Source organism: Hevea brasiliensis, chromosome 17 (genome assembly GCF_030052815.1).
Source record: "Hevea brasiliensis isolate MT/VB/25A 57/8 chromosome 17, ASM3005281v1, whole genome shotgun sequence".
In the NCBI taxonomy this organism is placed as follows: domain Eukaryota; kingdom Viridiplantae; phylum Streptophyta; class Magnoliopsida; order Malpighiales; family Euphorbiaceae; genus Hevea; species Hevea brasiliensis.
Window position 1 is genome coordinate 12,510,993 of NC_079509.1, and position 16,358 is coordinate 12,527,350.

The following is a 16,358-nucleotide window of genomic DNA, read 5'->3' on the forward strand; positions in this document are numbered from 1 at the left end:
TATAAATACATCAATCATTTTTTATACAAAATATTTTATCAATTATAATAATTATTAAATCCTAAAATCTTAATTTTAATTTTATTTAATTATCTCATTTTAAATTAAATTATGAATCCTTCTAAATTAGATCAACAAAATATTATTCAATTGAAATTAATAAAAATATATTCATCAAATTAATGTATAACATTCAATTAATATATTAAGGAGTTGTAAAATAAATGATAAAAATATATGCATATTATTAGGTATATGGATATTAAAGAAAAACAATATTATTGCTATTTTGATAAATTAAGAAAAATAATGTAATAAATTTTTAAATAATAAATTTAATTGTAGAAGCTTTGAGATTTGACAATCAATTGATAAAGAAAATAATCATTTAATCATTAAAATTGAAATAACAATAATAATAATAAAGACACTTAAATAAATAAAAAAAATTAATTACTTAGTATAAAAGATAATAAATATTATAATTACAAAATATTTTATATGGTAAGTATTATGTAACAATATTAAAAAATATATTCACATGATAATAACAAAGAAAAAATTGCAATAAATGGATAAATTTATGAGTTCTTATGATTCTTCCTTTATTTAATTTAAACTAAATTAAAATTGAAAGCATTGATATAAATTGTTCGCTTTCTACAATATTTTAAGAATATTTTAAAAATTAAATTGTCTTAATTTGTATCGAAATGAAATTAAACTAAATTAAAATCGAAAATCGTTCATGAACTACCCCTTTCGATCCAGCTTAGGTCCATTCAGATCATGAACCAAACCATCATTTCTGATTCAAATTCGGACCGAGTCTGACCGGCGGGTGGCCACCCAATGTGAGAGTTAAAAAAAAAAAAAAAACCTGTAACATTTATTCCTTGGACTGTGAAATAGAAACTAATAGGGGTAAAAGTAGAAATATGCCATAATAGACGGTGCAGCGGTTGAAAGAAATGTATTTGGCACGTGAAATCAAACAGCCACCAACCCCCACATTCACAGAGACGGTAGGCCGAAAGCCCCAAAACAAGGCATTAAAAATAGCTAAGACATCGGCTAATTTGATCTTCTGCAGCTAGTGGAGTGCTCTGATTCTGATACGATATAAGAAGATCTTTAATTTCTCTGGGTTCTTTTCATTTTCAAACTGTATTCACTGCTCTGCAAGTTTAACAGGTATATATCTTCATTGTCACTGTCGTTTCACCTTTTGCCTTTGCCTTGTGCAATTCCATTTATCTCGGGGTTTGATGATCTGGGTTTTTTTTCTCACGCCTTGCTAATGTGTTCTGATTTTCCTCTAGAGTTTGATGCTTCATATTAATTGCTTGTGTTTGTTGTGAATTTTTTTTTTCTTTGGTATTGTAATTTGGTCTCATTTCGTTTGATCTTTCTTCTTTATCCTTCACTTTGGATGAGAATTGCGATGTTGTATAATTATGAGATCTGGTTTTATTTACAATGTTTATGTGTTGCGTCGCAAGCCACATAATAGCTATTGTGTTCCTTCCAATAAAATGACCTTAAACAGCTGTTTATTATGCTAAGGATTCTTCATATACAGGCCCTTTCTATTGGATCATTTAATCGGCCTTGTCCAAATTTGATTTTCTTCTCATTTTATAACTCTAATGAAGTTAGTCAAGAACTTTTGGGGCTTTAACCTGTGATAGAAAGGCGGGTTGTGAGTAAAAATCCAATGGAATAAGGGTCACAAATTTTAATATGTATTTGGTTGTTTTTTTTCGTTTCTTTAAAAGTTCAAAATTTTTCCTCTTTAGCTACCACATGTTGTAATCATCAGCTCCTAATTATGTGTTGTCTGCTGCTGAACTTGTTACATGCTTTCAACAAGTGGTTATCCAGGTAGACGATTCTTTATTGTTTGTGGGTCTTTTCCTGAATCAATTGGCTTCATGTAAGCTGCAGAACATAATACCTGTATTATTACAGTGCTAAATTTATGAGCATAGGTGGTGCTCTAATCTCTTTCTAATAGATTGCCAATAATGTTTTTTTTTCCCCCTTGAACATTTTTTTTCATCTCTATGCCGCTTTGAGATTATATGGCTAATCTCTTTCTAATAGATTGCCAATAATGTTTTTTTTTTTTTTTTTTCCCTCTTGAACATTTGTTTTTATCTCTATGCCACTTTGAGATTATATGGAAGTTGCCATCTATTGAACTCCGGTCTTAAATTTTGACCAGGAAATTTAGATATGGCTCCCTTAACAAGAATTGGGCTTGCTGGCCTAGCTGTCATGGGCCAAAATCTTGCACTCAACATTGCTGAGAAAGGATTCCCAATTTCTGTTTATAATCGAACCACTTCAAAAGTTGATGAGACAGTTGCACGAGCCAAACAAGAAGGAGATCTTCCCTTATATGGATTCCATGATCCTGAATCCTTTGTAAGGTCAATTCAAAAACCTCGTGTGATAATCATGCTTGTTAAGGCTGGACCCCCTGTTGACCAAACTATCAAGACTTTGTCAGTTTACATGGAGAAAGGTGACTGCATCATTGATGGTGGTAATGAGTGGTATGAGAACACTGAGAGAAGAGAGAAAGCCATGGCTGATTTGGGTTTGCTTTATCTGGGAATGGGAGTTTCAGGGGGTGAAGAAGGTGCTCGTCATGGACCATCTTTAATGCCTGGAGGTTCCTTTGAGGCCTACAAATACATAGAAGACATCCTCCTTAAGGTGGCTGCTCAGGTTCCTGATAGTGGCCCTTGTGTCACTTACGTTGGCAAAGGAGGGTCTGGCAATTTTGTCAAGATGATTCACAATGGGATTGAATATGGTGATATGCAGCTGATTGCAGAAGCATATGATGTGCTGAAATCAGTTGGGAAGCTTACAAATGAGGAATTACGCCAGGTTTTCTCAGAATGGAACAAAGGGGAGCTTCTGAGTTTCTTGATAGAGATTACTGCTGATATTTTTGGAATTAAGGACGACAAGGGAGAGGGATATTTGGTTGACAAGGTTTTGGACAAAACTGGCATGAAAGGTACTGGTAAATGGACAGTTCAGCAAGCAGCTGAGTTGTCAGTAGCTGCTCCTACTATAGCATCATCATTGGATGGAAGATTCCTTAGTGGTTTGAAAGAAGAGAGAGTTGAAGCTGCCAAAATTTTCAAATCAAGTGGTATTGGAGACTTCCTAGCCAATCAAGCTGTTGATAAGAAAAAGTTGATTGATGACGTGAGGCAAGCTCTGTATGCTTCCAAAATATGTAGCTATGCCCAGGGTATGAACTTGATACGTGCAAAAAGTGCGGAGAAGGGATGGAATTTGAAACTTGGGGAGCTGGCAAGGATTTGGAAGGGTGGTTGCATTATTCGTGCTGTGTTCTTGGACCGTATCAAGAAGGCCTATGATAGAAACCCAGATTTGGCTAATCTTCTTGTGGATCCAGAGTTTGCTAAAGAGATTATTGAGCGACAATCTGCTTGGCGAAGAGTTGTCTGCCTTGCTATCAACTCAGGTATTAGTACCCCTGGCATGTCTGCTAGCCTTGCTTATTTTGACACATATAGGAGGGAAAGGCTGCCTGCTAATTTAGTCCAAGCCCAACGAGATTACTTTGGAGCACATACCTATGAAAGAATTGATGTGGCTGGATCCTTCCACACCGAATGGTTCAAGATTGCTAAACAGTCAAAGATTTAAATTTTGCTTTCTCTTGGTGCTGTTGGTAATGCGATAATCTACCCTAGTAACTTATTGCCAAAGAACCTAATAATGTGACATTTCTGAAAAAATCATGTATTTTTCCTGTTATCTTGCGGTGATATCATCTCAAATATGTAAGGCATATTAAATATGTTCAATTTATTGGACATAATGTCGCCATGTGTGTGATTGGGACCTTTCCAAGAAGATCCAGCCAGCTTTGTTGTTTTAGATGAAAGGATTAATCCTTTTACTTACATGCACCTCATTCAATACAATAAGAGTGTATTTACGCTCCATTGGTAATTCATCAATATATTAGTCCATATTCCTTGTCTTGCTGCTTTTTTTTGGTAGTGTGTTTATTTCACATTTTAGAGCTTTGTACTTTTATGTTCTCATACTTGAGCCTCATGGAGGGGGTTCCATATGTTAAAAGAGTCCACCACTGCATCTCTTATTGGAATTTTTACCGACAGTGTTTGATGGATACTTCTAAAAATCCTTGATTACATCTATCGTTGCAAAACAATTCTGTGTGCATGTAACTTCTTAACTCAGTAAGATTCTCAGCATAACAGTGCTTTCTTAAATAGAGTAATTAGTATTTGCTTCATGGAATAATCAGTTGGTATCAATACTGCTGATTACAGGGTGGTTAGCGGTTACCTAATTAAACAGTGTCAATATTGTGGGAAATAGCATTGTCTTAATCACATGCTGGTGGGTGGTTTGCTGGTTTAGGAAACCATATTTGAAGTACCTTTAATTAAAGTCTGAATTTTGATCCTGTTCTTGATACAATAGTCAAAAGACAATTAGGTCACGTTCACTCTTAATTCCTGTAGTTTTATAAGCTGATTGTGAAGGAGGGCCTACAGAAATATTACATTAGAAGAGAAAATGATGATATATGTCTAGTTTGTATGCTCATTTGGTTAAGCACTCGTCCTTTATGTATTCTTTTAATCTTTTGGGTGTGGGAGAACGAAGTGAACTGCACTGCTTATTTATGAATTTAAGGTTCACTTTTAAGCAGCGCAGGTGTTGAGAAAATTCCACAACCCTTTCTTCTTTTTCTACATGGTCTTTGACATCATTTAGCATCTCTATGTGCCTGGAAAGAACAGTATCAAATCATGAAGCCCGTAAGTTTGTTTACCCATGCACACAAAAACTTTTGCTACTCTGCTAGTGTCTCTGGATTGTAGACATTTGTCTATTTGTACGCTAACTTTTTTATTTGATCAATGTGAGCAAAGAGGCGCCATTTTTTGGCTGTCCACTGGATCTATGTGACCATTACATGAAAGGTCATCTAGACTTTCATTAAAACATCAATCATCTTGAACTTCTTCTGAAAGAGTGAAAGCTGTGGTGGAACCTGAAGCTTATACATGGAATAGGGATCCTAAAAATGATGTATCATCTTTTTTGTTCAGCAAGCAAAATTTCACTCAATTTGAATCCTTGGCCAAGTTTTGTATGTTTTTTCATTGCGTTTAGCAACAATTCTTTTTTAAGGTCCTTTGTTTTGGAAGACAGATTGCAATGCTTTCAGAATCTGCTACTTTTAGCTGACGTTCAGGGATTTGGAGTAACCAAAAGATACTAATCATTTCTGGAAAAATCATGTAAACCATCTTCAATTTTCTGGAGAAATAGATTCAATTTTTTTATCAGTTTGTTCTGTGCATCGTTTTTCTCTCTAGAATGACCTTTATTTTGTTTCATTTTATCGGACAGAATTCTTGCATGCGAAGCCTCAGAAGGATCTATTTGTTTGGGTGACTGAATGTCCGAAATATTGCAAATAACGATAGACACTAAATAAAGTTTGCTGTGGCACGTTGGGGCTACTCCTCTCCATGATTTTGAATACATTGATACTCTACCAATTCAGACATCTTGTGATGTCCGTAGCCCAAAATTTTGGACGTGGGCTTACTGTGGGAAAATGGAGGCTCATACTCCATGTTAGAAAAATGCAGGGGAGCTGAAGATGGTTTCACCCAAAATAAACAAAATGCTTTACACCAACACAATAAAGAAATATTGGAAGTAACGAGTAAAACACATATTTCATTAGTTAAAAAGCTGCACACTCAAATTCACAGCAGTAGCAGCTCGTCCTTTTTATAGGTAAAGAAATGTGTTTTACATGTCAATAGGAGAAATTAAATAGTATATCGGTTATTTCATGTAAGACAGCTTACATGAAATGATAAATTAATAGTGAATAAATACATATACATGGTGGGTCTCAAAAAATTATAACCACCAAGTACTTATTTTTTTTTTAATTTTATTAATTATATTTATATACTTGTCAATCTCTTATTGCTCTAATATTTCATATAAGATGCTGATATAATATCACCGTTTCACTGTATAATTTTTCTGTCAATAGTCACACACCTAACACTTGGATAAACTTCCTAATTTTTATGCTATGCTAAAAACATGAAAGGCCATTCCTTTTCAACGCATTATATCAAGAAGATTTCTTGCAGCAAATATCTCAACTTCCAACACTTATCGCAGCCCTTTCAATTATCCTAAGCATCATCAAGTTCATTGGGCATATATCGCAAGTTGTGACTTGTTGCTGCAGATAAAATTAACAGTAAACTAAATGTCTCAACTTTATAGGTACTGGCTGGTTTGGAAGTTGGAACTCCTAAGAGAAGGCAGAATAAATCAACATGCCAGTCACAGAGGGTATCATCCTTTATCATATCTTCTCTTGGTTCCCTGTCAAACTACGAAATCAAGCATCATTGTTCTATTTTAATCATGGTATTTTTTCTTCGCTCGGAAATCTGTGTAACCAGTGCGTCAAGCAGTTGAGCTAATACCAATCTTGCAAGAGAATGTATTATGCATCAGTTATTCTATACTTCCTTAAATGACTGACCTCAAGACTTAAAGAAGCAATGTAGCTTAACTATTAAAATCTTCATATGTACTCAGCGGGGAAAGGGTTAAAATAGAGAAATGCTGTTTTGTACTCTTAACTTTTGTACCCTAACTATTGAAAAAGAAAAAAGATCTTAACATGATTTATGTTTAATTCTTAACTAGGCTTTATTTATGTCTGATCACATTAGCAAACCTCTTTGATCTCAAGAGTCTATGTTGATTGGCGCTCAACCAAAAATCAGATCCATCTAAGAATTTCTTGCTTGATAATCTAATCCTGCTTGATCTTCTTCAAGCTGCCAATATGAAATCTACTTGTGTGTGTATATTTAATATGAAACCTACTTGTGTGTGTATATTTAAGTATGTATGTTGCAGGAATTTCATTGTTGGTATGGCTGTTTGCATCATGCTGATGCAAATATTCAGCCAGGAGAAATGATGATGTATTAAAGCGTTCATGCATTTTTGTTAAAATGGAATGGAAAATGTTTGAAACATGTACATTCCAGGATTCTACATTCGACACATCCAATTTCTGAAATCTCCAGACAGAAGCATGGAATTTGCTCTGTTTCTAGTCACCTGAAGAACACTATCACAAAGAATTTTGCTGCACTCTATGATAAGTGACAACTAAGGCGCATAGTTCTTCTTACTTGGTTTTCCTTACCGTGCCTCCAACATCAATGTCACTAACGGCACTCCCAACTTCTTTTCCTAGTTTGATCCTTGGCCTTGCTCCTTCGTTTTGCTTAAATTGTTTGCCAAGTTTTTCTCTTGATGAATAGTTAGTAACGGCATGCTTGGAAGGACCTATGCCGACACTTATTTCATTGATTTTACATGGACATTCAAGATGACTTGGACCAGAAGATGCATCGGAAGCCATGGAGTCATCACTCTCAGTACCATCATCGACTTTATTATAATTGCCCTTTCTGTAATCTGCTTGGCCATTGGTGCTGTGATCATCATCATCATCATCATCAAGGTGGTGGTGCTGGTGGTGTTTTTCTTGGATGGGGGAGGCAATATAGGTTGTCCACCCAGATTCATTGCTGCTATTGCCACTGCATTCCTTTATGCATCGTAGGATTCGTGAAGACTCCATTACTTAGCTAGAGCAGCAGGATGGAAAAGAGAAGCATAGCACAACAAAGAAAGAGAACAAGGTTTCAAGAAACTAGATAGTGTAGTTATAGTGTTTTAATATCACCTTTGGAAGTTTACTTATATTTTTGTCTCTGACCATCAGCCACAAGCTTCATCCCATACTTGGGCTAAAGATACCCCCTGATACTGCACATGAAACCTTCATTATTGAATGCTGAAGGCAAATATCACCACATGTCAATCCTAGCAACCATTATTTCTTTGGCTTGAATTGCTTGTGGACAAGCTACGGTGATAAATAAGGAAGCTTGTCGGATAAAATAGGACAAAAATCCAAGTCCTTAAATATGATCAACTGGGGTGGCTCACTCGGTCATTAGACCTTTCAAGTTTGACCTGAAAAATACAACCTTTACTACTCTGAGCATTTCATAAAATAAGAGCGGCTTTGAAGGTGTCAGTACAGGTGAGGCGCACTCCAAAACCAGAATGTGAGACCCATTTCTTAAATAGGTTAGGACAGTGGCCTTCACTACGCTTTTAATTCACATCTTTAATTCTCTGTCTTGTCATCGACACAGGGCAGCCTTTTCCTGAGAAAAATTGCAGAGAACCCAACTGGGTTTTGGCATTTTGTATAAAGGTTGTATGGAATTAGGTTGGCTAAAGGTCATTTTGCTTAAGGTCTACTGCCCTTATATTGCTGTTTTCAGTCCCATGAAAAAAGTAAGTTTATGTCTTGTCTTATTTGGGATGCGATATCAAGGAAATTTCAGAGTGAAAGAAACTATTCTAAGAAGCTGTTCTAATGCAAACAGGAAATCAAAAGAAGCTCTGTGAGTATAAGCTAGCTAGCATATATCTATTAATTGTATGGTATGCAATTGTGTTACTGTTTTGCTTTACCCTGTTCTGTGCTTTCTTTGATTTTCCTTAACTCACCTTCCTGAATTTGTAATTGAATGTAGTAACTTACACATGGAGGGTCAAGGATGCATTGTCCACCATTGAGTGGTTTACCTTGTGACTTCTCATTTTAATTTCTTGGCCAACTTATCATGTCCTTACACTGAACAAGTGACTTGTGGCAGGCCCCTTGCATTTTTGTTGCCACTTGTGCCCCCTGGGTGGGAAATCTTCTCCATGCCCTTCATATTTTGTTCGATGCAGATGCTAGACAAGTGTTCCTTGTTAATTTAGAAGCTCAGATATTAAAGAAAAGAGGGCAGGCCCCTTGTACAGCACCTGCTTTTTGGTGATGCCTGTCCTTTTGGGGTATTGTGATTTGACTCTCCCATTGTTCTTGGGCTCCATTTGTGAACAGATTTCATTTGGGAGTTTTCTTTTCAACCATTAGAGCACATGCACTGAATTAAATACCTGTTTCACTCTCTGCATTTATCTCAGTTTTGAGATATGCATCCGAAATCCCAATAAGACAAGGCAAAACTAGTATCCTTCACTGGTTTTGTTTTCTTGCTAAGTTGCTATTCTGGAGCAAGATGCTGAGGAGGAAAAAATTTTGCTTCTGATTGTCGTTGTCATTAGCTCAATTTTCTTATTGGTTATGAAATAGATTCTGATTTTGTTTTGATTATTAGTGTCTATAGTCGATAGTGATTTATGTTGTTATTTTTATGGCTTAAAATTTGGATATGTTTTTCGTAGATCCGAATTGTGACCCGACTCGAAAGTTTCGTGCTACGACTCGATTGGGATAAAACACACTGAGGTTAGGGTTTGAAAGTTCTGATTAATTGTATCTTGCTCTTTTCATTATAGTGAAACTTTTTCTCTTGTCTTGTCCATGGACGTAGACCTTACAGTTAAACCACGTTAAATTCTATGTTATTCTTCTCCTCTTTTCAATACTGTATAATTGTATAAGTTGTGTGTGTGCCTTAGATTTGTGTGCTTGTTATAACAAACTGGTATCAGAGTTTTGTGCGCAAAACCTAAGGTTTATAGATGGAGTCGTTTTCAACGAAGTATAAGATGGAGAAATTTGATGGTGGATCGAGTTTCAGTTTATGGAAGATTAAAATTAAATCTTCCTTGATCCTATAAGGTCTATGGAAGGCAATCGATAATAACTTTCCAGAAGGTATGAAAGAGGCGGAGAAGGCTGATCTAAAGGAGAGAGCCTTGAGTGCGATTTTCATGAGCGTAATTTATAATGTCCTACGCGAGATTGCTGGTAAAAGCTCAGCATCTGCGGCATGGAAGAAATTAGAAAAGTTGTACTCTACCAAATTGCTGATTAACTGCCTGTATATGAAGAAAAGGCTTTACAATCTGAGAATGAGCGAAGGTACGCCCATTAAAGAACATCTAGATGAATTCAATTCAATCATTATGGACCTGAAGAATATTGATATTGAGATTGATAGTGAGAATCAGGCCCTTATTGTATTATGTTCTTGCCACCCTTCTATGAAACTTTTGTTGATACTCTGTTGTATGGGAAAGACAGTATTTCACTAGACGATGTTAGTAATTCTCTAAAATCGAAGGAGTTGAAAAAGAAATTTCCAGATAATAGAGAAAGATTTGAGAGGGAAGGCTTGGTGAGCAAGAGAAGAACACATTCAAGGGAGGGTTTTTCTAGCAGAAAGAAATCTAAGGCCAGATCTAAGTCAAGAATAAAAAAGGCTAACTGTTTTGAGTGCGGGGACCAAGGTCACTACAGGAGAGACTGTCCCAAGTTGAAAAATAAAAAGGGAAAGCAACCAGAAAATTCTGCAAATGTGGTTGATAGTTTTATCGACTCTGATGGTGATGACAGTGCTGGAGAAATTTTATCGATGAGTTTAGATCATGGACAAAATTCCTGGATTCTTGATACTAGTGCTACTTATAACATGTGTCTACACAGAAACTGGTTTGTCACTTACAAATAGATGAGTGGTAAGGTGTTTCTCGACAATGATCGTGCATTATCTGTTGAAGGAATTGGTAACATCAGATTGAGGATGTTTGATGGCATTGTCAGAACTATACAGTATTGGCATGTTTCAGGGCTAAAGAGGAACCTGATTTCTCTTAGGACACTTGACTCTCATGGATTCAGATACCATGCAGAGAATAGAGTTCTCAAAGTGTGCAAGGGCTCTATAGTACTTGTGAAAAGTAGTTTGGTTTCAGGATTGTATTTTCTTCAGGGAAGTACAGTAGGGGAAGCTACAGTAGCATCCGGAAGTAATAATCAGAATCAGACTCAATTGTGGCATATGCATCTTTGTCATATGAGTGAAAGAGGAGTATCTGTGTTAAGCAAGTGAGATTTATTGGACAAGCAGAAAATAGAATCTATGGATTTTTTTAGAATACTGTGTGTTTGGCAAACAGATCAGGGTGAAGTTCGATAAAAAAGCAGTGCGCAAGACTAAAGAAACGGTTGATTATATCCACTCAGATCTATGGGGTCCTAATAGAATCCTTTCCAAGAGTGGTGCCAGGTACTTTATGACTTTGATTGATAATTACTCTCGGATGGTGTGGGTGTATTTTCTGAAAACAAAAGATGAGGCATTTTCAACCTTTGTAAAGTGGAAGACAATGATTGAGAAGCAGATAGAAAAGAAGGTCAAGCGTCTTAGAACTGATAACAGATTGGAATTTTGCAATCATGAGTTCGATGCATTCTGCAGCAATGAAGGTATAGTGAGACATCGCACTTGTACAAGGACACCACAACAGAATGGTATTGCAGAATGCATGAATAGAACTCTTTGGGACAAAGCACGAAGCATGCTCTCACATTCAGGATTGGAAAAGGATTTCTGGGCTGAAGCATTTAATACAGACTGTTTCTTAATTAATAGATCTCCATCTACAGCTATTGAGTGCAACACTCCCTTTGAGATCTGGTCTGTTTCATTTGCTGATTACTCTCAGCTGAGAGTATTTGGTTGCCTTGCTTATGCTCATGTGAGAGATGGTAAGCTTGAGCCGAGGGCAAGAAAATGCATATTTCTAAGGTATGCATATGGAGTGAAAGGCTACAGGTTATGGTGCAATGATCTAAAGTCTCCAGGATTAATTATCAGTAGGGATGTGACATTTAATGAGTCTACTTTATTGGATAGTCAGGGGGAGAAGTCCATAGTAGAATCAGATCACGATGTTAGAGAACAGGTAGAGCTTGATATTGATACTTTAGCAGTTCAGTCTAGTGATTCAGAGGATGAGGTACAAGATCCTGATCAACAAGAGGATGCACCTGAGCAACAGCAACAGGAACCATATAGCATTGCAACTAGTAGAGAGAGAAGACAGATTAGACCACCGTATAGATATGCATATGCAGTTCTAGTTGCGTTTGCCTTGTCAGTTACCGAAACAATTAATGTGCATGAACCCAACAATTATATAGAAGCTATTTCTTGTTCAGATGCAGATTAGTGGGTCGGTGCTATGAGTAAAGAAATTGAATCTCTTCACAAGAATCAGACTTGGGAACTTGTAACATTGCCTAAGGGACAAAAAGTAGTAGACAGGGGTTGAAGAACCTTGATATAAGGCACGGTTGGTAGCAAAAGGCTTTAATTAGAGGGAGGGGATTGACTTTAATGAAGTGTGTTTCTCCAGTTGTGAAGCACAGTTCTATCAGAGTCTTACTTGTTATGATTGCTCTTCATGATCTAGAGCTTGAACAACTAGATGTGAAGACAGCATTTTTGCATGGTGAGTTGGATGAGCAAATTTATATGAGTCAGCCTGAGGGATTTGTCATTCCAGGTATGGAAAACTGTGTTTGTTTGCCTAAGAAATCTTTATATGGTCTGAAACAGTCTCCTAGGTAGTGGTACAAAAGATTTGATACATTCATGGTTCGTAATGGCTTTAATCATAGTTCATATGACAGTTGCATATATCATAAGAAGCTTTCAAATGATTCCTTTATTTATTTGCTATTGTATATGGATGACATGCTTATTGCTGCTAAAAGCATGTCACAAATTGACATTCTGAAAAAGTAGTTGAGTAATGAGTTTGAGATGAAGGATTTGGGTGCTGCAAAGAAGATATTGGGAATGGAAATTACCAGGGATAGAAGTGTTGGAAAGCTTTTCTTGTCTCAACAGGCTTATATTGAGAAAGTGCTTAAGCGTTTCAACATGAATAATGCTAAGCCTGTGACTGTTCCATTTGTTACCAATTTCAAGTTATGAGCAGACATATCACCAAAAACAGATGAGAAGATGGAGTACATGTCCAGTGTTTCCTATTCGAGTGCTATTGGTAGCATCATGTATGCTATGGTATGCACCCAACTTAACATTTCACATGCAGTTAGTGTTGTGAGTAGATATATGGCGTGTCCTCCGAAAGAGCATTGGTAGGCAGTGAAATGGATTTTGAGGTATTTGAAGGGTACTAAAGATGTTAGTTTGACATTTGACAGGGCCAAGATAAGTGATTCAGTTGTTGGCTATGTGGATTCAGATTTTACAGGGGACTTAGACAAGAGGAAATCTTTGACAGGTTATTTGTTTACTCTTTCTGAAAGTGCTATCAGTTGGAAGGCAACATTGCAAGCTATAGTTACTTTGTCTACCATAGAGGCTGAATATATGACCTTAGCAGAGGCAGTAAAGGAAGCTTTATGGTTACAAGGTTTGGTGGGTGATCTTGGGTTAATACAGAACAAATAACAATGTTTTGTGACAACCAGAGTGCAATATACCTCATAAAGAATCAGTTGTACCATGAGCGAACTAAGCACATTGATGTTAGATATCACTTCATTCGGGACATTGTATCTCAGGGGATTGTAGTTGTGCAGAAAGTCTCTACACATAATAATCCAGCAGATATAATGACCAAGGGAGTCATAGTCAGCAAGTTTAGGTATTGCCTAGACTTAGTTGATGTTTGTAGTGCTCAGTAATGCCCTTACGAGGGCATATGGCAAGACAGAATATTTTGTAGTTATTTTGTTGATGATTGAGGGAATTCAAACCAAGGGGAAGAATTGTTATTTTTATGGCTTGAAATTTGAATATGTTTTTCATGGATCCGAATTGTGACCGGACCCCAAAGTTTCATACTGTGAATGGATTGGGATAAAAAGTGAGATCTGTGGTGGTAGCGGAGGGCACGAGCCGATAGATCCAGGCTCGAAGCCCACCACTGATCTCTTTGGGAGTGCGAGGGCAACGCCCACACGGTACGTATCAGTATAAATATTGTAATATTTTATCATTTACGGTAGAATTATGAAATATTCGAGAAACATACTTGGATTAAAGTTTAAGAGTTCTGATTAATTGTATTTTGCTCTTTTCATCATAGTAAAATTTTTTATTTTATCTTGTTCATAGATATAGACCTTACAGTTAAACTACATTAAATCTTATATTTTTTTTTTCTTTTTTTAATATTATATAATTATATAATTTATACGTATACTTTAAATTTACTTATTTATTATAACATATGTTAATTAAAATCAAATTTAGGCATGTGTTCACGAGGCAACCAATTTACCAGATATTGGTTGATGGTCTTGAATTAACCAAATAAGTGCAGCTAGAATAGGTTTTAAAACATGATTATTGCTTTTATTGTCTCCTATACATAAATTTTGTCAGAAAAATTAGCTGTTACAGAAGTATAATCACATGATATGTTGTATGTTCTCAGTACATTTGAAAGATTTGACAACTCTTTGGAAATTGTTTTTTGATGTGATTAATGTTTGCAATGAATGCCTGTATGGACCATTAGACATCGTTTTAGCTGAAAAACAATAACCTTTCACTTCATAGGAAAGATTAGACAATCATTAATAATTCACACATGATGATGCAGATGAGCAGAATACGTGGAAATCTTGAACTTCGTTGGAAATGTAGAAAACGAGAAACACAATAACTTAGCTGTAGATCCTCTAGGAAGCCAAAGATCTCCCATTGGATTCTTTACTTGGCATTTTCACCTGATGTCTTGTGGAGAGAAGCTGCTTTAGGAAGATTTTTAGAGAAACTATATTTGTGGGAATTTGTCGTGCATGCCTCCTACTAATCTACTAACGAGTACTGCCTCCTAGCATGTCTTAGGGCTGTAATCCAGTCATGTCAAGACAATACGCTACTGAGGCTCAAAACTTCTGAACTTGATTGAGTTTTATTTTTATTTTTATTTTTTTTTATAAATAAATTCATTAATAGACAGGTTTTAAAATAAGACCCAAGGCCCAATTACAAGAGAGACAAAAGTAGGGTCTAAATACTAATATTAAAATTTTAAAACTAAGGCCCAAATCAACTCCTCAGCTGCCGTAACCTCCCAACAATATAGGCCCAAGCCCATGAGAAAACCCTAAGCTGTAGATGTTTGACCCACACTCCATGACTTAGCAAGCACGACCCAAGCAGAAAACCTGTCCAGGCAGGCTTACACTAGTGTCAACTTAATCATTAATATGTGTTGGGACGTGGCAATCCTTCAAGTCACCTCTATCTCCAAACGCTCTTATCACGTGCATCTTTCTAGCCCACTTGCAAAACAATTTAGAAAATAAAAATGGATTAATTAAAATAAAAATTCTTTTTATTTATTTGTTTTAAAACACATTTTCTTTTAAGAAAATAAATCACGTTTGAACCTTATTACACTTTCAAAATTCGATATAATAGTATTTTAAAATTATGAATATTATTTATTGAGATAAATATTATTATTTATTTAGATCTTAAATTTCATTTTAATTGAATTTTTTTTTATAAGATAGGAATTTACAATAATAATAATTCTAATTATACTTCTCATCTAAATAAAAATTTACGTGATGTACTCAAACCTCCATAGTCAGGTATGTTGTTTTCTATAATTAATTAATTTTAATTTTAATTCTAATTACTAAATTAAGTATTAGAGATTTGGTATTTTCTCTCTTATCTTTTATGTACATACTCTAAAAATAATATAAAAAATTAATAATTTTAATTTTAATAATATTATTAATAAAATTTAAATAATTTTATAATATTTTATAATATAATTAAATAATAATTTAATAAAAAAGTTAACGGTCAATGTATATTATAAAACTTTTTAATTATAAACAAGAATTTAAATGATAAAATATAGAGCAATTGGAAAATTATTTAAATTAAAAATTATTAATTTAAAATAGATAATAAATGTCAATATTTTTTTAGATAAAATATCTAAATTTTTTTTATTACTTTGCTTAAAATAAAGTAAAATTAATTATTTCAAAAACATATTAAATTAATAAAAATTTGATAATTCAATAAAAAATAAATATATATAATTATAATATTTCTTATAAACAATATTTTAAAAATTAATAAAAATAAGTTAAATTATTTAAATTTAATAATTAATGGCTTTTATTGTTCATAATTTAAAATAAATTTTATTATATTAATTTTATAAAAATATCATATTTATATGCACTTATTTTTTAAAATAATTATGTTAATATAATATTTTTTTATGAAATATTCATTTTAGAAAAATAAAATATTATTTTATGTAAAATTTATAAGAGAATGCATATATTTTCAAAGGTAATTTTTTAACAAAATAATATTACTTTATTTTAAATAAAATAATTCTAAAATTTATCATTGAATTAGAGCTCTAAA

General features: G+C 34.6%; 1 protein-coding gene across 1 annotated transcript; it reads left to right on the plus strand.

The window, feature by feature from the left end:
• Positions 1-973: 973 nt before the first annotated feature.
• Positions 974-4,025, plus strand: LOC110657848 (6-phosphogluconate dehydrogenase, decarboxylating 1). Its single transcript, XM_021815245.2, has 2 exons — positions 974-1,194; positions 2,228-4,025. Exon 2 carries the CDS (start codon positions 2,239-2,241, stop codon positions 3,694-3,696), a length of 1,458 nt encoding a protein of 485 aa, XP_021670937.1. The 5' UTR covers positions 974-1,194; positions 2,228-2,238; the 3' UTR covers positions 3,697-4,025.
• The last annotated feature ends 12,333 nt before the right edge of the window (positions 4,026-16,358 follow it).